This window comes from Moschus berezovskii, chromosome 17, assembly GCF_049115385.1.
Source record: "Moschus berezovskii isolate FMDL1 chromosome 17, NW_MosBer_1.0, whole genome shotgun sequence".
NCBI classification, from domain to species: Eukaryota; Metazoa; Chordata; class Mammalia; order Artiodactyla; family Moschidae; genus Moschus; species Moschus berezovskii.
The window spans coordinates 61,364,854-61,389,273 of record NC_142476.1 but is presented as its reverse complement, the minus strand read 5'-3'; the positions used below and the strand labels follow the sequence as shown (position 1 = coordinate 61,389,273).

Genomic DNA, 24,420 nt, shown 5'->3' with positions numbered 1-24,420 from the left:
GGGGTGCATGTTGTAGTTACTTTTCCCTGGTAAGCTTCCAAAAGGCTGAGATGCTCAAAACTGGAGGTTTTAACATGAAAGTTATGGGTGATCTCTAATAGTTAAGTGTCAATTAGAATCTGCTCTTAAGATCATTTAATCCATTATCTCAGCCTTATTTTACTAGTTGCAGTTCTTTTCCAGCCAGACACTTTCAGTGTCAAATGAAAACTCTTGCACCAAAGCTATGGTTCTCTCCTCAATCAATAATAAAAAATATCCATGCTCTAGTTTCCTGTCAGTGAGAATGATTGTGAATTTGTCTGCTTACCCACCCTCATTCAAAGACCAGCTGAAAGAAAGAAAGTGTATAAGTATCTCTGAGACAGTATACTCCAACCTGACTTCCCAAAGGATGGCAATAACAGTAACGGGAAACCCTGTATTAACTTATTTATGTAAGTTTCTTAAATACAGAGCATTTTAGAACTTTTAATAGGCTAAAAACATTTTGACTCTCTAAGCAGGTTCGGGAGAAGGCAATGGCAACCCACTCCAGTACTCTTGCCTGGAAAATCCCATGGACGGAGAAGCCTGGTAGGCTGCAGTCCATGGGGTTGCTAAGAGTCAGACAGGACTGAGCGACTTAACTTTCACTTTTCATGTTCATGCACTGGAGAAGGAAATGGCAACCCACTCCAGTGTTCTTGCCTAGAGAATCCCAAGGACGGCGGAGCCTGGTGGGCTGCTGTCTATAGGGTCTCACAGAGTCGGACACGACTGAAGTGACTTAGCAGCAGCAGCAAGCAGGTTCTAATGTTTTTCAAACTTATTTGACAGTGTAACCATATTAATTTTAGGGATCTTACAGCACATTGGTACTTACTAATTGTTAGTCCAGGATTAGCTCCCTGAGCAATAGAAATCTTTTCTTTCACTGAGTTATATTCTATTGACATTAGAAGCAGCTCTATAAAAGGCCATTGTTGTGAGCTATTGTCGAAGACATTGTCCAGTATACTGATTAGCATTCTTGGAATAAATCCCTCCTGTGATTTAATACTTGGTAAATCTATGTGTTTTTCTCTTCTGTCAGATGAGAATTATGATTTCTTTTTGCCTTGCCTGTAAGGCAACTCATATAAATGTAGTGCACGAGCGCGATCATTACTTCTCTCTCCTGTTTAGCTTACTAAGAATTTATACTCTCTCTCTTTGTGTATTTATGTAGCTTGGTAGTTAGATTCCAGCTCTTGAGCCTTACTTTCATCATATTTAATATAAGGATAATATCTACCATTTGGATTATTGTGAAAATCAAGTGAAATATTTTTTAATTGCTTAGCCATGTGTCTAACACACTGTAGAATGCTAAGTAATGCTATAATACATTTTTTCCCCATAATTCTAACATTACATTTTGTTTCTAAGTTTACAATCTTATCTCATACTCAACTCTCTTTGAAACACTCACTTTTATTTGGAAATGAGTCACGTATAAATGGGGCTTCCTAGATTGCACAGTGGTAAAGAATTTACCGGCCAATAGAGGAAATGCAAGAGATGCAGTTTCCATCCCTGGGAAGATCCCCTGGAGTAAGAAATGGCAACCCACTCCAGTTTTCTTGCCTGGAGAATCCCATGGACAGAGGAGCCTGGCAGGCTATAGTTCATGGGGTTGCAAAGGGTTGAACATGAATGAGTGACTGAGCACAAACACACAAAGTATAAATACTTAAAAAAAATCGCATTAAGAGCATTGCCATAGTGAATAAGAAGGGATGAAATGAGGCAATTGTGAGTAGAGTTGATAAAAGAAATGATGTACCCCTTGTAAACAATGTCTCCAAGGAGATAGTGGTAGACAAACCGTGCCTTCACCCAGGGGCACAGGCAGTCTTTCTGAGCAAAATGCTGGCTTGAACTTGAATCTGAGTCACAGCTTCCGAGTAGCTGCAGCTACTGTTTTGGTTATGCTGCATGTTGTGCTATTAAGTGGAAAAGAGAGACTTCTTGTAGGGGGATTTCATAGGCCCAGCATCTGGGAAGCAGATTTACAATCTTTGAAAGAAGACAGTGTGAGCATGAGGCATTTCAGAGATAGAACTTACAGCTCTCTTTTTGAAAAGAAATCTAGGTATTTGGTCTAGTGGTCTCCCTCTCACCAGGGTTAAATATTAGACACTCTGGATTATATTTCCATATAGAAGCAATCCCATATAAAGGGAGTCATGGCATTTCAGACTCGAGGACAATGTCCGTCCACTTAGTCCTCTCCCTCCTAGTATTTCGATACTGGTGACTGGCTGCGTGGTCTCTTCACCCCACCAGCACGTGGCTAGGACTCTGGGCAAGTGACTGTGTAATCCCAACCGTTAACATTTCAGAATGTTAATAATTAGGCCAGGACAGCATAAATAAACCAAGACAGTTCTGAGTAAAAATAGCCTTTGGTCATTTTAGCTAATAACTCCTTTCTATGTTATCTTAAAAAACAAAAGGATTTTTCTATTTTTTAAAATTTTGTTAGCCCTCCTGATATTTCTGTACTTAACTATAGCAGCACAGAAATTCAGATAGCTATCTGTCCTGTTTTGATTTTTCTGAACCATATGTTTTATTTTCTAATATGGAGTGATGTTTTCTTTTTGTATTCAAAATCACTGTCTATTAAGGAATCCTATTTAGTGACCTAAGAGTCTAGCTTATGAATTATTAAGAAAGGCATAATCATTCTTTCTTTGGATGCTACTAGCCAGGTAATAACCATGGAGCAAATAAAGGATAAAGGTGAAATGGAAGCTTTTGATGTCCATGCTTGGTAATTGCATCCTAAATCCTGGATCAGTAATAGTATTAGAATATTGCTTTCCTATTCAATTTGCAGTTATATTTAGGCTATTAAAATTAAGTTAATGTTGATGACTCTCAACATTCAAAACCCACATAAATGAAAGTTAAATTTTTATGTCTTATATGCCCTCCTCACTCTTGTCTTAACAGAAAAAAGCTTGGCAGGACCACAAGCGAGAATGCAAATGCCTTAAAAGCTGCAAACCTAGATATCCTCCTGATTCTGTCCGACTACTTGGCAGAGTTGTTTTCAAACTTGTGAGTATAAAACTTGCAAAATATGCTTGGGTTTTAACTTAACATAAGCACTTGCAATTGCATATAGTATTCATATTTAAGGCTAAATTTAAATCTGTATTAAAGTAGAAGGTGGATTATTCCAGGGAGTATCTTAAGACAAAACTTGCTATTTTCTATTAATCACAGCATTGGTGTTAGTGATGAAGTGCATGGCCCCCTTTTTGAAGACCCTGTATGTGTTCTCTTGGGAATGGAGACATAAGGTTCTATGTCTGGGACATGAGATGTTAGTGATTCCCGTTTCATTGCCTTCATTGCTGTTCTAAAAAATGAATTTAGAATACCAAATGGGTATTGTCTTTGGACTGATTATACAACATCCGCTACATATATTTACTGCTATTTTCAAATGTATATATTATATTGAACTAAACTCAATAACACACACATTTATTTCAAAGCTTTAATAAATTGAAAGCAACTTTGTTATTATACATTCCTTCAATTACTTGATATTAAAAGTATAATAATATGATATTTGAGTCTGAACTTTGTCAACTTTATTAATATTGAGAAGATAGAGAACCACTGTTAGAGCAGAGATAGGTTGCTTCAGAATCACCCAAGATACTAGTTCTCAAGCTCCACCCCCAACCTACTGAGTCAGAATCTAATAGAAAGTAGTTACAATGATCACTCCCTTCTATTGAGCACTTAGTATTTCCAGGCCATGTGCTAATTGCTTTATATGTTAAACATATTTTATACCACAACAACTCAGTGTTATACATTACTTCTTATGTGTGTTTCACATGAGCAAATTGACTCCTCTTGCCTCAAGGTTAAGTAACATGCCCAAGGTTGCACATTTTGTAATAAACTCTTATTTTTATTCATTTATCTTTGCTTTTCTGTAATAATTAATAATAAAATCCTTGCAATGATACAAGTCAGTGGTGGAACTGGGGAAAGATAAAGTATGGAAACTTTTTGTAAAAGAATTTTGTGTTTAGAAATTAAACTGGTGGGTCAAGTTGCAACACATTTTAACATGATGAAGAGAAGGAATATATAGAAAATTGTCGTTTTAACAGACTTGCATTTAAATATCTAAAGATACCTAAACATATTCATGTATATATTGGAACACTTTAAATTGTTTTTGGTGTTTTCCTTCTTTCTTCACAGATGCAAGAAACACCCTCTGAATCGGAAAAACTTTACTCATTTTATGATCTGGAGTCAAGTAAGTGATTGTCTATCAGCGTTTTAAAAGTTCTATAATTTATTTGCTGAGCTGATGAGCTGCTTTATTTTTGCCTTTGTTTTTCTGTCTCTGTTTGTGAGGCAACAAACCTTTTCAAGTTTTTATGTAGACTGACACATTAGCTTATTTAATTTATTCCAGGATAGCTTTGGCCATAGAGGGGTTTGTGAAGTGCCATAGAGGAGTCTTAAGTTAGGCAGTGAGGGGAGTATAACCCTTAGTCAAGCTGACAAAGTAATTTCATTTCTATTTTCCCCTCTGTTCTCTTCTTCCACTCTTGGCTTCTTTTTGATGTCAGGGAAGAGTAATATGAATGGGGGGCTCCAAGATAATATGGAAAATAGAAGGTACCGATGACTTAGGCTCTCTGACAGCACTGAGTGTTGTTCAACTCCTGAACTACCATGGCAGTGGCCAACCTCCCTGAGAACACTGAGAGGCTTTGCATCTGAGTGTTTAGTGAATGTAAGGTTTATTTTTCTTTCATAGTGGCACAGATCCTCTTCATTGAAGTTGCAAATGACTTCAGCTCAAAAATAGCAAGAGCTTGTAGAGTAAATGTGCTATACAGTTTAATATTTCTGAATGGAGACAAATAAGATGATCTAGTACAGATTTATGGTTATGGAATCCTAAGTGCCAATGATAATAAATTATTATTTAAGAAATCATTGGCTTAATTGTTCTGTTGCACAAGTAATTTAAAGAAAATATGTAGACCTGACATGAGCAACAGAGTAATGGTGTAGTTCATCTTGATCTGTTTTCAAGTTTTAATAGAGAACTAATTAGTCATTTTTTCCTGTTATATTACTGCAAGATAATTAACATCTCTGAAAGTGAGTTTTACTATGAACAGTAGCCCTACTCAGTAGCAGTGTCATCCATCCATGCTGCCTTAAGTGAAGTGCTCTCAAATGTTATTAATTGAATTGTGCACTCTTAGCCTTCACAACCCTTTGTGGTATAAATGAAACTGAGTTTTTCAAGGAGTGATACTGGCTTTGGGACTTTTCTCTTTCTGTTTGAATGGAAACCTTATATATCTTGTTTATTCATTCTTTAAAGAACTTGAAGATGTGATTTCTTTGGTTGATCCATGTTTTCTTCTTGATATACTTTCTTCTTGACACATATCATCAATTTGAGCTTAATTTAACCAAGCTTGTCAATTTTTGCTTTCTGGTTTTTTTTTTTTTGCCTTTAAAATGATAATGGTAATCAGCCATGTCCTGATTGTAAATTGTTTCATGAAAAAGTCTGCTTAAATTCACTGACTAAATAAGGATTTATGGTGGTTTGAGCGTGTGTGCAGGAGGATGTAGACAATCTGCAGCAGACATCATTACTGATTTTGGTTTTATTGTTTTTTCATGTGGGTGTGTGTATTTTGTTTTGCTAGGTGTTTGATCTTATTTTGTAGATGACATCTGGCAGAATTTAACTGGTAGCGTGTATATAATGTCAAAAAATAAAAAGATAGGCATTTTTAAAATTTATTTTTTAATTAAGGATAATTGCTTTACAGAATTTTGTTGTTTTCTGCCAAACATCTGATCTCTGTTAGAATGAAATCTAGGGCAGGAAAAATCTGGCTTAATAGCTACCATTGAATACCTGATAATTATCCACTGAAAGTTCACTGTATGATAGTGCTATTTATTTTCTGTTTAAAAAAGATATTAACAAACTGACTGAAGATAAGAAAGAGGGCCTCAGGCAACTTGCATTGACATTTCAACATTTCATGAGAGAAGAAATACAGGATGCTTCTCAGCTGCCACCTTCCTTTGACATTTTTGAAGCCTTTGCAAAAGTAAGTGTTAACTTTGGTATCTTTGCTAATGCCATACATCAACCCTTTACTCCTTATTTTGTTGTTGATCCATGAAAATCCAGGACTCTTCTTCATGTCTTGATCACTTCCCTGCCTTTATGAGTAGAAAATGGGAGAATGTATTGCTAATAATGGAGAGAGTATTACTTTTTCTGCTTTATCACTATGCTAATTAACAGCCAAGAGTGTTAGCTGTGAAATCACACCCTCAAAAGAGTGTGCTTTCTTTCCTCAAGAGAGAGTAACATGTTCTATTATTTCTTACCAATGGATTTAAGTTTGTCATTGAGTTCATTTAGTTTTGTGGTGGTGGCTTCAGCAATGGAAACTCTTTTGAAGTGGAAAAATTATTGGAATCCATTTTTTGATTTAGTGAATTCTAAATAGAATGAAGATATAATCATTTCTGATTTAAAAAGGATTTCCTAAATTGCCTAAAAATTTGTTTCAATGTTTCAAGTCACTCAAATCTTAGATTCAGTTCAGTTCAGTTCAGTTCAGTCGTTAAAATAAGTGTAAGTTAATATTTCGTTATGGTCTCCTGGCAGTGGCTATCTAAGTGCTCTTTTTGTAAGTGATTCTGGGATTGTTTAGGTTCGGAGAGACAGAATGCACTGGTTGATTCTTGATGTCTACCCTGGGACAGGGATAAAGGAATCAAGGTGTTCTGCACTATTATCATATGTTTGCTTTCCTTACTTTGCCATACTGTGTGTTTTGTTGAAATATTTTATCAATATTTTAAAATATTGATATATTTTAATAACAAGCAGCATTTTACATTTGAGGGTGATTTTTGTTAATTTTGCAATTTACAAGCACACGTCCACTGACATTTATCCTGTGAAGATATTTAAAATATGTTTTATATTATAATCTGCTGATTTTCTAAGTATTTAAATGTGGTTAGTATGATGGCTATAGATTTATTTTTGTTTTTCCCAAATGTGTTTTTATTCTTTGGAGTATGTTCTTATGATTTTCTGATACTATCATCTTAGCATTACATTCTGGTTTGTCTGTAATTGTAAATTGATTTCAGAATATAAGGATTGCTTATGATACATCTGAGAGGTTTCACATGTATATATTTCATATGCTTCTGAAAATTACAGCCTATAGTAGTGCTATATATACAGCACACACAAGCTCTTTTGATGTTACCTACTATCAAAGTAACACCTACTGAAAGATAAAAATATGCCCATGATGACTGTAACTTCATTCCTAGTGTTCCCTATTGTTGGGAAATGTTCAAGTGCTAATTACTGGAGTTATTAGTGTTCATAATACCTATTTAAAAATGGTTTCCATTGTTCCATGTAAAATGTGAGTTACTATCTTATTACTCTGCTTTCTTATAAAAATAATTTTAATCTTATGAATCTTACAATGAACTTTTCTCCGTATTGTTTGGAGGGGGGGAATTCTGTCATTACAATTAGCCAGGAAAAATTTTAATAATATGCTTTCCTTCTCCCCACATAATTATATTTGTTATTGCTGCAAAAGTAAAACATAGTCATCTTTGTAATTTATGAGGGAATTGAACTCAGATCTGTGATTTCTGTCTTAAAGTTTAGGTTAATATATATAAACCTATACTTTAACCTACACTTTAAACCTATACTTTAACATATATATATATATGTACCTGTATATATATAGGTTAATAATCAGAGGAAAGCAGCATTGACTTATGGCTCCTAAACTTCCTTGTACAAGTTTTGTTTATATTTTATAGATTGTAGTTATTTTTCTGCTTATAAATTTGTCCTTAAAAGAGAAAACTCTTTTCCCTCTCCCCTCCTCCTCTCCATCCCTCCTTCCTGTCCTTCACTTTTTTTAAAGAGTAGAACAGTATTAAATTAAGCTCATCAGTGTCCTGCAAAGCTTAGGGATGAACCACTGAGTTTATAACTTTGCAAGTGTGTGATGATGTAGATCATGACAAATGCATTGAAAGTGGGTGGAGAATGCTGGTCAGGAAATTTTATCTGCATCCACTGCCCTCTCCCTGTCTTGCTGGGATAAAGAATTAATCAAAGAGAAGAAATGGGCAGTACAGAGAGGGTTGCATCCTGTTGCTGCTTCTCTGTCAGCAGTGGTTCCATGCTGACCTGCATTTCTCAGCCTAAGGAACTAGCTTTTGAATTTATGCTTTAAAGAAAGCTGACTCTACCTGGCCTCAGTAAAGAAGAGCCTGCTTTTGCTTTTGTTTAGGTTCTCTGAAGGTATTAGACACGCTAAGCTTGTGTTTCGGTTCATCTCATTGTCATTTAAGACAGAAGGAATTCTGAGTGCTTTTTCAAATTGGTGTCTATCTTAATTTGTTTTGATTTTTTGATTATGGACTTTTCCAAACACACAAAAGTAGAGAGACAATTCTAATGAACACTCATATTTTCATCACTTGATGTCAGTAGTTTTCAAACTTGTTTTATGAATGTATCTGATAGATTTCACACAGGTGTTTGTCTCCTTTACTTGGATTTCCAAACATTCCTTACAATTACTCTTTTGTTATCAGGCCACTTGGCTTCCTGAGAGAGGTGTTTGTTAGTGAATTCATTAATCAAATTATGCAAGTTTTATTTTGTTTTTGTTTGGTGGTGAACTATGTATAAAGCACTCTTGGGCCAGGGTTATAGAAATATGTGTCTAATCTAACTCTGAAAATTACATTCCAAGGCAAAGAACCTCAGCAAGTCAAAAGTCTTTCTTGGGGATATGCACATTTTTATCAAACTTGCACTACCTGCAAATGAAAGGGGTTGGTGGAGGATGAGAAGGTTCTTAATCCTAGGAACAAGTTTCTTCTCTGCTGAGCAGATCGCTTTTTCTAGTAGCAGTCCATGATTAATTTCTCAAAAGTTGGCAGTTTATATTTTGAACACTCTGGGATTTTCTGTTGAAAAATAGTGTATATTTGTTTTGGGGCTAGATTCTTAGTGCCTCTTGTGCTTCTGCTGCTCAAGATTTGGTTTTACTTAGAAAATTTATCCCTGCTCCCCGGCTCCCCTGCCCCACTTCATTACTCTGAAGACATTATAGTGTAGTCTTTTCCCAGTTATGTTTCCAAGTATCCCTGTTTTTCACCACTTCCTTATTAGCGGTATCAACCTCACACTTCTCCCACCCCCATACAGAGCAATTGACAAATTGGGATTCAGAGGCTAGGAGTTTGCTGTATAAAATATCTTGTCCACTTAGGAATTTGTTTCCTGGTTGTAAAAATTAAGTGGGAAGGAGAAATTTTTCTAGGGTAAGAAATCAAGGAGAACTTCACATAGGAAGCAAAAATTAATAACATGCATTTCAGAAAAGAAGATGGTGTTTGGAAACAATTAGAGAGAATAGTCTAGAAATACCTGTGGGGATCAAGGGGGTATAGCTCCTCTAACCCCCTGTGCTAAGAAAAATTCATTGGTTTCCTATAAAGGAGATTTGAAAAGACAGTTGTTACCAGTGGAATATGTTTCAGTTATATACATTTTCAGTTAGTGATTAAAATCAGAGTTGAATGAAAGCTTTGATGCTTAAAATGTGGTTTATTTTTGGTAGTAATAAAAATTAGAGAGGGTGGTAGTGCCTTCAGAATTTCTAAATAGGGAGGCTACAGAGTGATGATCTGGTTGGATGGAAAGGTGGGAGTGGTTTGCCTGTAGCTTTATTTGCTTAACGGTTTTTAAGAAAATTTTAGATTGTATGTTATTTGAGAGTGGGGCTGAATGGAAATTAAAGCATCAGGTGTGAGGAAAGTGGTGGTTTACCACTGATGGTATTGAAGGTGGCCAAAGGATAGGAGATGTACTGCAGATATTTGTGAGAATAGTGATGGCGTGTGATTATCTGTATCTTCATTAAAAATAGAGACCAGACTCATCTCTACTGGCTCTTTTTCAGACTGTTTAGAGAAGGGAAAATGTATGTTTTCATCTCTACAGGCCCTTCCTCCTTCCTACTCCCCAGCTTTTTTTTTCCCACTTCTATTTTAAAGTAGAACTTCTGGTTAGGTTTCAAAATGGATTTATATTGGCAAGACAACTCCTATGGTTCAATCTATTGATTGAGCTCTAAACATTTGCTACAAATATGCAGATAGTATGTATGCATAATCATGAATATAAGCTTTTAAAAGGTGAGAAAATTACAGTTAGAGGACAAATGTAAATGGGAGGCTGAGTAGTAGTGTGATGGTTAAGTCAGTTTTTCAGACAAGTAAGTGAAATTCTCTCAACCTCGATTTCCTTATCTGTAAATGGGAATGATAATCATAATACTGGTGACTTGGTGGTTAAGAATCTGTCTGCCTATGCAGGAGACACAAGAGATATGGATTCAGTTCCTGGGTTGGCAAGATCCTCTGGAGGAGGAAATGGCAACCCACTCCAGTACTCTTGCCTGGAAAATCCCATGGACAGAGGAGCCTGGGGGGCTCCAGCCCATGGGGTCACAAAGAGTCAGACACAGCTGAGTGACTGAGCACACAAACAGAAAACACAAAAAATATTAATAATTACAGATTAAAGTGAGGATTAACTATGAAGTACTTAGAGTGTCTGACGCATGTTATTAATTTCTGCGAATACTGCCCCATTTTCCATCTTTATTTGTGTTCCAGTATAAAACGGGAGTGCTGAAACTGCAATACTTTGGCCACCTCATGCGACGAGTTGACTCACTGGGAAAGACTCTGATCCTGGGAAAGGTTGGGGGCGGGAGGAGAAGGGGACGACCGAGAATGAGATTGCTGGATGGCATCACCGACTCTGTGGACATGAGTTTGAGTGAACTCCGGGAGTTGGTGATGGACAGGGAGGCCTGGCGTGCTGTGATTCATGGGGTCGTGGAGAGTCGGACACGACTGAGCGACTGAACTGAACTGAACTGAATCTGCAATTGACTGTAACTCAGAGTCACAGATACTTGCCTGCAGTTGTGTCCGGTGCTGTATCCCACGCTCAGAATTACCTCTGTTGTTGAGAAGAAACTTTTGCAAACAGAAAATAGTACCTTTCCCCTGGTAACTGGCTTCATTTCAGCCCGTAGCTATCATGAACAAAAATCATTTACTGTGTCCTACATTCATCATAACTTCATGATTTCAGAGTAGTTCCTTAGGATTTCATGGAGGAAATATAAAAGCAGGCTTTCTATGATGAATGAAATGTTTCTTCCACATGAATCTTAAAAGGATGAAATTAAATTATGAGAGTTTTGTTAGTTGTCATGGCATAGTTTACTGAAATGACATGCATAGTATTTCACTATTCTATCCCCTCAGCGTACACTGGTAATTATTGGTAATGGTCTTTCTAAATTTAGTGTCAGTAGACTTAGTTTTCCGAGAAGGCACTGGCAAGCCACTCCAGTACTATTGCCCAGAAAATCCCATGGATGGAGGAGCCTGGTAGGCTGCAGTCCGTGGGGTCGCTAAGGGTCGGACACTACTGAGCGACTTCGCTTTCACTTTTCACTTTCACACATTGGAGAAGGAAATGGCAACCCACTCCAGTGTTCTTGCCTGGAGAATCCCAGGGATGGGGGAGCCTGGTGGGCTTCCGTCTATGGGGTCATGCAGAGTCGGACATGACTGAAGTGACTTAGCAGCAGCAGTAGCAGTAGCAGCAGACTTAGTTTTGAGCTTATTTACAATACATAGAGTATATTTTTTAGAAATTATTGTACAGAGTTTTAAAAATATATATACTTACTTTTTTCCTGGACTTATAACTTCCTTTTATAAAAATGTGTTTGGTAGACTGATGAGAATGTGATAAGCTGTGAACAATAAAATGGAAAATGGACTAGTTGCGTGAAATGTTTCAAAGCCAGATATTAAATTGGAAGCAACAAGAATAAAAGTGACCTTTCTGACCACAAAACATATGTCATTGTTATTGCTGCCAGAGCTCTACAAAGTACTTTTTAACTCGATAATCTACAACAGCAACAGAATTTTTTGATTAGCAATTCCACATCTGTTTGAGAAGATGTTTTTTTTTTCTTTTAAATAAAATAATAGTTTTCCTGGTAGACATTATTTTTATTCTTAAGGGTACATCTGTGACCTCCTGATCTTGCCTTCCAGACTCATGCTATTAGTGGCAACTAGTTTTGAAATATATACTGTCATTGCATAGATCTGAAAGTGAGAATTTTAGAAGGTTTTTTTTGTATTATGATATTTAAAGTTTACATTGTTTCGTTCTGAGTAAATTCTTTTTACAGGGAGAGATTTACTTTTTATTGGAGATGCAGTGAAGAATGGGTGAGAACAAGAATCTTGCTAATTCATAGAATGAAAATAAATAGTGATTTAATTTTAATCAAGATGTGTTAGAAATAAGACACAAATGGTAATATATTAAAGATCATATACTTGCATTTGGTATATGCCATTTGAGTGTTAATAAATAGTCCCTGGTATTCTGCCATAACCTCATACTTTTAGCAAAGTATATAAGTCAGCGTGGTGGAAAAAATTACTAAATAATCCCTTTTTGGATCTTTCTATTTGCTGAAGAATAGTGTACCTCAATAAAAGGAAAGAACAAATTTGTTTCTGATATATTCAGTTTTTAATCTTAAATTTTTCATCCAGTTAGCCCTCTTATTCTGGAGGTAGGGTGCCTTAATACTTCAGTGTTGCTGTTAGGTTAATTTGTGGGACAAATATGGCCTCTGTTGTTTGAAAGGTCAGGAGTGTGTGTGTGCATTTGCCACTTGAGGGTTTCAAGGTCATGCAGGACCCAATTTTAGAACCTTTTCGTTGATCAGCTTAGTTGGATTTCACTACTGTAGCATGCTCTAAAGTAGTAAAGAAAGCAATCTTTTGAATTAGTAAAGTGATGGATTATCTAATTACAAAGTTTATATGAAATGGCAGTATGATAACTTTGACTGCATTACTAAATGATCCCAGTGACTGATCAGATGTGCCTGAATTCCATTAAGGAAAAATATGCCATTAAATATTTACTACTAAAAGCGAGCAGACACACCAGGATCGCTAACCTCTAATCACCAGGGTGCATGTATCTCAACATTTGGAGGTAGCTGCTAGATAACACATCTCTCTTGTCTTGCTCAGCACAGCTGTTAGAAGACTTAATTTTGGGGGTTATGCTTTTCTTCAGGTTTTAAGTAAAATGGGCAAACAACCAACATACTTAACTGCATATAGATCTTGGCATTCTAATTATGAGAAGCTGATGCATTTATGATTTATGTTTTTTTATACAATCGATTGACTCTCTGAGTAGATTCAAGAGACGATTATTCTCAAAAATGTTCTTCCAAGTAAAGTGACATTTGTAGGACACTTGGGATTTCAAAACAAGTCATGTATTTTTAGTGATGATATTTATCTATTATATTCTTCATTATTAACCATTCAGTTACTATTTCTCTTCATTTATGTATAAACAACCTGTGATGAATGGATGTCTGTTTATCATAGTTAAGTACCAGATGCCAGCTAACTTCTGAAGTTCAGAAGGATAATTATTAAATTCTTAATCAACATTTTTATGTATACCTGCGTTGCTCAAGGTTAATTACATATATAAGGCCAATACTTTGATTAAAACTACTGATGGATAAAAGTGTTTGCCAAGCCTTGTTGCCTTATCTATTTGAGTGTATAACTTGCCAATAATTCAGACAAAGGTAATATTTTTAAAATGACAATATGTCATTTCGGAATGGCAGAGTTTACTTTCATTGCTCTGCCTTTCCCTCTAGTGACAAAAACTTCATTAGAGTACTGTGTCTCCCTACTTGAGTGTGACTTCTTAGAGCTAGGAATTACGTTTTATTTATTTTGAATCCCTGGGAATCTTCATGGTACACAGTAGGCATTTAATTATTGACTGGGTCAAAGAATGTATGAAAACTGTACGTTTTCTGTTTTATGGAGAATACTTAGTTAAATATATTTTAAAATTATTACTGTAAATATATAAGACTAGATTAAAAAGTAATCTATATTATGGTAAAATTCAAGAAGTTCTGTTGATAGCTCAGAATCACAGAAGCTGCCATGTTCATAAATTCTTCAGGAAATTATGCATCATTACATTAATTATTCCAGAGTTCATCAAATTTTTTCTGCAAAAGCCCACATAGTAAATATTTTAGACTTTGTAGGCCAAGAAGCAAAAGTGAATTATTACTGGCAATTTGTAATGCACAATGAGGGGGCTACTCATGGTCTCCATGACAACTCCTTAACTCTTCCATTATAGTTGAAAGCATCCATGGATAAAATATAAGTGAACTGGCATGGATGTCTTCCAATAAAACTTTGTTTACAGACATAGAACACTGATTTTCATATAACTACTTGTATTCAAATATTCTTCTTTTTATTTTTTCCCAACCTTTTACAAATGAAAGAAAACATCCTGGTCTTGCAGTCTATGCAGAAACAGGTGGTGGATCAGATTTGGTCCATGGGCCATTGCTTGCCAATCCTTAAATTATTTTTTGTAAGCCAAAAGATTTTTTTTGTGTGTGTGTGCACGATAGGAGATAGCACATGCTGTCAAAACTTTTCTAATTAAAAAAAAAATAGGAAATATTTTATTTAAATTACTTTTAACAGTTACTGTTACCTTTTAACATGCCATTGGTTCTACAGTTTTACATTCCCAGTGACATCTGTAAGCACAATGTATACACAGTAATTATCTCTTGTATTTTTTATTTTTTATCCCCAAAACATTTGATTCAATAAATTCAAGATGTTTTAATTCAGTAATATAGTAGAAAAGATGTAGTATATCACTAAGGATTAGGAAGAAAAAAAAAAACTCTTAAATAGAAAAAAATCTATACTTTATTAACATGTTATTTATCACAAACTATCATTATTAGTTTTTTTTTTTAACTGCAAATGTTATAGTTTGTTATTTTGCCTTGAAAAGAAATGTAACAACACAGTTTTCTAGTAGAATTAGTTTGGCTCTATAACTCAGGTTTAGAAAATTTTTGTTTGAGTCTTCAGATCTTCTTCTTAAATTATGGATATTACCTTCAGATTTTATTGGGCTTTGACTATTTGTGTTATGAATGAGATGGACCTCTTATGGGAGCAAAAAATGTTTTAAAACACTAATAATAATGAAAAATTATGATATGATAAACCTCTGTTAAATTTTATAGCAGGGAGAAACAGAGTGATCGTTTTGAAGGCAGAAACTAGACATTGCAACATGATGTAGAAAATAAGCTGTTATATTATAAAGGTAAGCAGGTAAGCGTGGGGATGGCTTCTGTAAGTCAGATGAAAAAATGTGGCCTAATCAGGAGAGAAAATAGCCCAATTACTATCTGAAAGGATCAACTTTCATTAAATTTTTCTTCAGTACCTAGTGTTATGTATTAAAGGTACATATTTAGATAACTGTTCCTTTGTACAGTATGACGAAGGAAGAACAAAAAGACCTGTCATAGTGGGCAAGCTGTCTATGGCTTAGTACCTAGAAGAGCTTTGTCATTAGAGCTGTCCAAGGATGTATCAGGCTGCCTTGGCATAGCTTTGAGCTTCCTGTCCCTGCAAGTGTGTCATTCCAGGTTAGAAGCACATGTCAGGACGAGTTATCTCCATGAATAAGATAAAGTGAAAGTGTTAGTCACTCAGTTGTGTCCAACTCTTTGCGACCCCATGGACTGTATCCTGCCAGACTTCTCTGTCCATGGAATTCTCCAGGCAAGAATACTGGAGTGGGTTGCCATTTCCTTCTCCATGGCTCTTCCCAATCTAGGGATTGAACTCAGATCTCCCACACTGCAGGCAGATTCTTTACCAACTGAGCCACCAGGGAAGCCATGTGAATAAGGTAAAGCTTGATGATTTGTAAGATACTCTATGTTTGTCATCTTCATGGTGCATCATGGAAGAATGCAGTATACCTTTCCCCATCCTCTCTGCCCAAGTCCTGCTTATTCTTTAACGTTTCAGCTCAAATCGTTGATGAAATCCACATGACTAGGATCGATCCTTCTGTGCTGTAGCCACTGGTATTTTCTCTACTGATCATTTGACAACTGTGAATTTTCTCTCTCTTTATTAGCTGTATGTCTTCATTTCCTAAATTCCCAGCTAGGTTGTAAACTTTGTGAGAATAGGGGTCATGTTACCCAGTTCCTTCCTTAAGCATCGGAGAACCATACAATTTTAGGCCTGAAAAGGTCACAGAAACTAGCCAGTTCCTTCGCCTCCCCGCTTCTTCTCCCCTACCTCTTTCCATGATGTATTAGTTGCAGTTAAGAGAAGGTTGATAAAATAATCACCCTGTGACAGGACGGATGCTAAAATTTAAGTCTTTGAGCTCAGTCAAATGCTCCTTCTTCTATCTGATGCCTGAGTGTTCAAGAATTAGTTTCTAAGTTGAAGTAAAACTGTGATGGAGCAAACAACTTAATGTCACAAACAACTCTTCATCAGTATCTATTCCTTATATATTTTTTCTAGCTTTATTGAGTTGTAATTGACATATAGCATTGTAAAAGTTTAATATGTACAGTGTGTTGCTTTGATATAGTTGCATATTGCAGAATGATTCTGACAGTAGGGTTAGCTAACACCTCCATCACATCACATAATTACCGTTTTGTGTGTGTGGTGCGAACAGTTAAGATCTACTCATGTAGCAAATTTTAAATATAAAACAGTGTTATCAGCTATAATCACCATGCTCTCCAGTGGATTCTCAGAATTTGTTCATCTTATAGCTGGATGTGTACCCTTTCACTGACATCTTCCCATTTCCCTGGGTCCACACTTCTCTATTCCTTATATTGAAAGTTATCGGTATAAAGCCAGGAAATTAAGAATAAGTTACACTGTAGGATCCAGGAAGAGAGTTTCAGAAAAACATCTATTTATGCTTCATTGACTATGCCAAAGCCTTTGACTGTGTGGATCACAATAAACTGTGGAAAATTCTGAAAGAGATGGGAATACAGACCACGTGACCTGCCTCTTGAGAAACCTGTATGCAGGTCAGGAAGCAACAGTTAGAACTGGACATGGAACAACAGACTGGTTCCAAATAGGAAAAGGTGTACGTCAAGGTTGTATATTGTCACCTTGCTTATTTAACTTATATGCAGAGTACATCATGAGGAACACGGGGCTGGAAGAAGCACAAGCTGGAATCAAGATTGCCGGGAGAAATATCAATAACCTCAGATATGCAGATGACACTACCCTTATGGCAGAAAGTGAAGAGGAACTCGAAAGCCTCTTGATGAAAGTGAAAGAGGAGAGTGAAAAGGTTGACTTGAAGCTCAACATTCAGAAAACAAAGATCATGGCATCTGGTCCCATCACTTCATGGGAAATAGATGGAAAAACAGTGGAAACAGTGTCAGACTTTATTTTTCTGGGCTCCAAAATCACTGCAGATGCTGAGTGCAGCCATGAAATTAAAAGACGCTTGCTCCTTGGAAGGAAAGTTATGACCAACCTTGATAGTATGTTAAAAAGCAGAGACATTACTTTGCCAACCAAGGTCCGTCTAGTCAAGGCAATGGTTTTTCCTGTGGTCATGTATGGATGTGAGATTTGGACTGTGAAGAAAGCTGATCGCCGAAGAATCGATGCTTTTGAACTGTGGTGTTGGAGAAGACTCTTGAGAGTCCCTTATACTGCAAGGAGATCCAACCAGTCCATTCTAAAGGAGATCAATCCTGGGTGTTCATTGGAAGGACTGATGCTGAAGCTGAAACTGCAATACTTTGGCCACCTCATGCGACGAGTTGACTCACTGGAAAAGACTCTGATGCTGGGAAAGGTTGGGGGCGGGAGGAGAATGGGACGACCGAGAATGAGATGGCTGGATGGCATCACCGACTCTGTGGACATGAGTTTGAGTGAACTCCGGGAGTTGGTGATGGACAGGGAGGCCTGGCGTGCTGTGATTCATGGGGTCGCGGAGAGTCAGACACGACTGAGCGACTGAACTGAACTGAACTGAACACTGTAGGATTACTCTTATCAGCATTAGAAACTAGACTATATTGTCTCTATAAAGATTAGTTTCAGTATCAGAGACTCTGTCTGGCTATGTTTAAATGATGGTGACTTTCCAAACCATCTGGATGTATTCCGTCCAGATAACTGTTATGAACAGAACTGCTGTATTAGATACTTGACAGTTTGTGGATTTGTCTTGTATTGCTCATTTTTTTTGATCCCATACTTACTGGGAAGCCAGTGCGTATTAGGCAGAGGTCTTTGTCTTACATTTGTAGATCACGGGACAATTGAAAGATTCATTACAGGTGGCCTAGTGGTATAGTCACCCAATTTTATTTTTCATTTTAATTTTTAACTCTCCAAAGTACTTTAACAATTATAATCACATTAATTGCTCATAACAACCTTCTGAGTTATTATTATTCCTTTTGCAAATGATGGAAGGCTTAAGGTCACATTGTTTTTAAATATAGGTGCCAGAGATTTGAGTATCATGATTTTAGATTTTCCTCATCCCACCATACTGCATTCTGTGTTATGTTCTATATTAAAGGTCTAATTATGAACTACTCTAAGCCTTAAGAGCAAAACCAGAGTGAAAGAAATGGGAGCATGTATCTGATAAGATTTCTATCACTAATACTAAAGCACTGCTATAGTATTATTTAAATTAAATATTTAAATTATTTAATTGGGATTCCTTCTGTTTTCATAGAGGTGGTGCCTCATGTCTTACCTCTCCTTTATATACGCAAATCTAAATAAGTGATAGCAAGAGGGGTCAGGGGAGGGTGGGTTTTTCCTATCAAATACTTCTGAGCTGATGCTGCCACAACTATAGGTGAAAATAAAGATAATTGAAATGAAATCTGCATAGAGTTAAAATACTTTTTGAAATCTAGATTCCACAACCTTCAAGTACTGAATATTAAAACAGTAATCATTCAAGAGCCTTCAACTTGGTCTGTCTTGTTTTCAAGCCATTATTGGATGTGTTTTTTCTTATAATTCTGTAAATACTTACATTTATGAATTAAAACATTTTATAATGCAATAGAATATATACAGTAAAGGATAAATCATCTTTGGCTTCTTTGGCAACTATTTTTCTATTATGCCCTTAAAATTTATGACATGAGTGACATGGGCAAATAATTTAGAAATACTATATTTTGAACAAATACTTGTCAAATAAAAGCATTGGAACTACCTATGACCAGATTTGACAATTGAGGGTGCTGTTTTAAGTTTTAATTAATATTTGGTTTTAGTTTCGATGCTATAGGAAAAGATTACCAAGGCTCTGTTTATGCAGAGCTCTTTTATTAGGGTCTGCTGAATTACAAACAGGATTAAAAATGCCCTTTACAGCATTTTCTTTCTTCCCCTCCTGCTCCTCATGGCTGGCGGTATTTTATTGAATTAACGGGACCAACTCAGCGTCTGAAGAGGCCCTTGTGACTTGCTGGTTGATGTCCTGGGGCCTGTTTCATCCTTCACAGCCTTTCATGGGCTCTTGGTGTTTCAGGTTTAGAGTGAAATTGGTAGGCTGTGTTGTTTTGGTGCCTCGGGAGTCTTTTGTAATAATAGGCGACTGTGGATTTTCTTGTTTTGTTTGTCCAAGAGTCCATAGAACAATACCCACTTAAACCTCAAGAATGCAGATATTATGGTGTGATATTGTCCAAATTTTAGAAATCTTTCAATTGCCTTTTGTGGCATAACCTGCCCCTGTTTTTCCTTCTATACCTCTTACCATTTTGTTTAAAAAAATCATAATTTGTTAATTCTCTTTTTACCTGTTGAATGACAAGCATTCCGCTGTCATGGCCTAACTTGCTGAGCCTTACTGTTTCCTCTGATCTCCAGTCTCATATTTTCTACTTAATAAAAACCTTCACTTGCATGATCTGTTTTAACTTCAGATTCACCATGAACAATACTTAAAAGTATTGTCTTCTCCTTCTCCTCAATAGGATGGGCTTCTTCTCCACCTTTTCTGTCTTTCCTCTTGGCGTGGCAGTCTCCTGAGTCAGCCACATCAGGAATATCAGAGATGTCTCAGAATGAATATTCCCTCTCTCTTGCCTTCTATATGCCCTGCTTATGCTGCTTTTGAAATATCTCTTAATTTTTTTTTTTCCTTTTCTCTCTTTATCTATTTTTTTTGCCACTGGCCTAGTTAAGGTTCTTTTTATCCTGCCTACGTGGCCTATCTAATCTCTTTTGCTTCTCCTTTCATGGATCTCAACCCATTTTTGATATCGCCTTTAGAGAGATATGGGCTTCCATTGTGGTTCAGCTGGTAAAGAATCTGCCTGCAATGCAGGAGACCTGGGTTCAATCCCTGGGTTGGTAAGATCCCCTGGAGAAGGGAAAGGCTACCCATTCCAGTATTCTGGCCTGGAGAATTCCATGGACTGTATATCCATGGGGTCGCAAAGAGTCAGACATGACTGAGCAACTTTCACTTCATTTCACTTCACTTATATATATATATATAAAATATATGTAATATAGATATTTAATCTGATCATTTGTATTCTCCTGCTTTAAACTGTTGATTTCCTACTGCCTATTATATAAAATCAAGGTTTTAAAATAGGGCATTTGCCGGCCCTGCAGGCCTCATTCCTCGCTTCTTTCCTGGAACCGGGTGACTGCTTGGATAGTCTGTAACTTGAGGGGTGTAACCATTTTCTTAGCACCTTGCATAGTAACTAGTAAGTTGCAAGTATTTAATCAATGCATGCTTTCTCTCTTTTACATTGTTGCATTGTCACTGGCATCTTGCTTTTCCTTTTTCACATTATTGCATTGTCAATGTGTTTCTTCACACTTCCAAAGCCTGGTAATAGCTGAAGCATTGCTGCTATGACAGTAGCAAATGAATGTAGGCAGGGCAAGTATGTCCTCTGGATCGGGAATTATGTTTGACAGGCTAAGCTATTTTGAGCCCATTTGTAAAGCTGCCAGTAAATATGAGAACACACAAGAAGAGGTTATCAAAGTCAGTGTGACTAATCAGCAAAGCCTGGTTATGGCTTCTGGGGTGTGTGTGTGTGTGTGTGTGTGTGCGCACATGCACACACATGCATGTGTAGGTAAGCGTGTGTAGATGTATGGGAATCATTGTGTTCCTTTGGATCCTCAGGTAATGTGGTTTCTACCTGTAAGTCATTCTGATTTGACAGAGGAAATTTAGCTTTGAATGCTAATTAATCATCAGCAGTAGTTGAGTGGGCTTCTGCTTTGGAGAAGGAAATGGCAACCCACTCAAATATTCTTGCCTGCAGAGTCCCAGGGATGGAGGAGCCTGGTGGGCTGCCGTCTCCAGGGTTGCAGAGTCAGACACGACTAAAGTGACTTAGCAGCAGCAGCAAGTTGGTTAATTATTTTTGCCTGGAGAATCCCATGGACGGAGGAGCCTGGTAGGCTACAGTCCACGGGGTTGCAGAGTCGGACACGACTGAGCGACTTCACTTCACTTCACTTCACTTCAAGTATGTAATCAGATTTTGGAATTCCATTCCTAGAAGATATCTATGTGTGTTTGCTAATGGTTGTTAGGCAGGCTTCTAACTTTTCTTTAGATACTTGCTAAACATAATTTTTTTATGCTGAAAATATTTTCCTCATATCCCAGTGATCTTTAGATATTTGTTGTCACTTCTTACCTCCTCAAAGTCACTTAAGAGAAGCTTGCAATGTCCTTTGAATTTTGTAGAAGCAAGGCGTTATGCTGTATAGTTAGAGTTATAGCTCTTTCAGTTTATTGGGAGGGTATTTTCTACATGGCAAGGGATGTTAGATGATCTTGGTATTTAAAAGTTTATTTTGAAAACAACTTCATGTTTTCAATTACAAAATAATATAGTGGCTTAGTGAGTGTGATAATTCATGTATATACTAATAGTTATCAGCATTAGTTGAATTGGATTCAAAGAACTTTAAACTCTTGCCATTTGTCATTTCCCTAACAGTAAAGATTCCTTTCCTAATTCCAGCCTTTGTATGTACAGCTCTTTCCATTCTTTCTGGCAAATTCCTTTTCATTCTTCAAGATTCACTTCAAATGCCCCCTTTTCTAGGAGGTCTTTCTCAACTTCCTTGGACATGTTCCATTATGACAGGAATGAGAAAGTACAGAAGTACAAAAAAAGCAGATTAAAAAAATCTAAGAGCATTAACGTCTATCCTTTTGTCCCTCCAGCCAGGAGCTATTGTCAGGAGTTGGCCAGTTTATCACAAAAGGGCATAGTCAGAGGTTCCAGTACATCAGGGTTGAATGGCTGCCCAAGATGACTGACTGGCAGTATCTCACATCCAGACACTTGGAAGTCTTTCCTCCCATTCTAATCATGTCATTTTCTCCTTTTTGATAGTTTTTATCTCTTATCATTCTGGTCCTCTGTGAAGAATCAGAGGATTCATGATTTTTAAAAAAGCAGATCTTAAAAAATTACCAATTTACTAGGGGCTTCCTTGGTGGCACAGACAGTGAAGAATCTGCTTGCAGTGCAGGAGACCAGGGTTTGAACCCTGGATCGGGAAGATCACCTGGAGAATGGAATGGCAATCCACTCTCATATTCTTGCCTGAAGAAGTCAATGGACAGAGGGGCCTTGCAGGCTACAGTCCATGGGGTCGCAAAGAATTGGACATGACTGAGTGACTAACATTGTCATTGTCGTATTTATAACAAAATGATAAGCATTAGGCATTAAATGATAAAATAGGTATTAAATAGTATACTGTATATTTTCTGAAAATATTGCTTATGAATAACTTCCATAGATACCAGATTATGTGAAGTAGAAAGATTTGAAGATTAAGGAGGTCCTGAATCTTTTTGTGGAGGAAGATTTATTTTGGTAAACTTACTTCACTATTTTTAAAACCTGGATTTCCATATGTGTCTAGTTTTCCCTAAGTCAGAGCACATTTGTGGTTAAGTTTGCTTTTTTTTCTCCCCCTCTTGCAGGGACCAACTCTTTCTTTAATGGGCTTTACCAAGCTTATGGGGCCCATTTGCCCTTCTGTTTCTAGAATTGGTTGGAATCTACTTGGCTAAATTGTAATTCATAGGAAGAGTGCCGTGGAATTTATCTTTTGGCCGTGAGGCCATTTAGCAAGTGACTGACTTCCTCTTTTCCAAAACCTAATTAGTGTCCCTGGGAGCATTTCTATGCAAAATACCTATTCCACAGTTTAGCTTGCTCTCTTCTAAATGGAATTTCAAAGCCCAATAACTTCAGCAGGTGTTCAGATTATAATAGACACAGAGCATGAGAGAAAAAATAGCATCCTGAAACTTCCTTCTTGGTAAGTAGAGGAAATAAGGGTGGTAGTAGTCACACTGCCATTTATCCTCATGCAGCCATTCAATTAACTTCTGATGTATTTGACATAGTGCCCGTTTTGGCTATTCCATTCCCTTTTGTGACAAACCGGCCAATCACTGAACTGATGCTTGACTGCTGCTGCTGCTACTGCTGCTGCTAAGTCACTTCAGTCCTGTTCGACTCTGCGACCCCATAGACGGCAGCCCTCCAGGCTCCTCCATCCCTGGGATTCTCCAGGCAAGAATACTAGAGTGGGTTGCCATTTCCTTCTCCAGATGCTTGACTGGAGTTGTATAATAATCCAAGTGCCTGTTCTGATGTTTTTATCTGCATATATTTTATACTTCAACTTTTCCACTCATGTCATAATTTAATATGTTTACTAGAGTATGAGTCCATTCTGTGAAACGGAAAGCCCATGAAGAGTGTGTAGGCCTATACTTGGAAATATTTTTGTTTGTCTGTTTTGTTTTGGCCCGTTGCACAGCTTATAAGATCTTAGTTACCCAACTAGGGATCAAACCCAGGCACGTAACAGTGAAAGTAGCAGGTCTTAACCACTGGACTGCCAAGGAATTCTCAATATTCAGTATTTTTGAACAATTAAAAATATATACTGATGTTAGAAATAACTTTGTTCTGTTATATAAATATAGAATGAGTGCTTTAAAGTTCTTTTTAGTATGAATAAGCTTTTAAAATCTTAGGCAAGGAAGTAATTTTACATTTTTGTGGATGAATCCTAGATTGGATGCTTATTTTGATGTTAGTTTTTAGAATATTGACATTGCAGTCCTTTCCATCTTTATTTTCAGTGACAGCAGAATCCCAAGTATAAGAAAATGTGATTAATTCTTTCACATTGAAGTCATTTAATTGTTCTTTGCCTAACATCTGCTTTTTATTC

General features: G+C 36.8%; 1 protein-coding gene across 1 annotated transcript in view; it reads left to right on the top strand.

Annotated features, from left to right (window-relative positions):
* Positions 1–24,420, top strand: part of SMYD3 (SET and MYND domain containing 3) — a 744,849-nt gene that overhangs the window by 180,542 nt on the left and 539,887 nt on the right. The window contains exons 3-5 of the mRNA XM_055419738.2: positions 2,983–3,090; positions 4,261–4,318; positions 6,019–6,155. Coding sequence (XP_055275713.1) covers positions 2,983–3,090; positions 4,261–4,318; positions 6,019–6,155 — 303 coding nt within the window. The remainder of the gene's footprint in view (positions 1–2,982; positions 3,091–4,260; positions 4,319–6,018; positions 6,156–24,420) is intronic.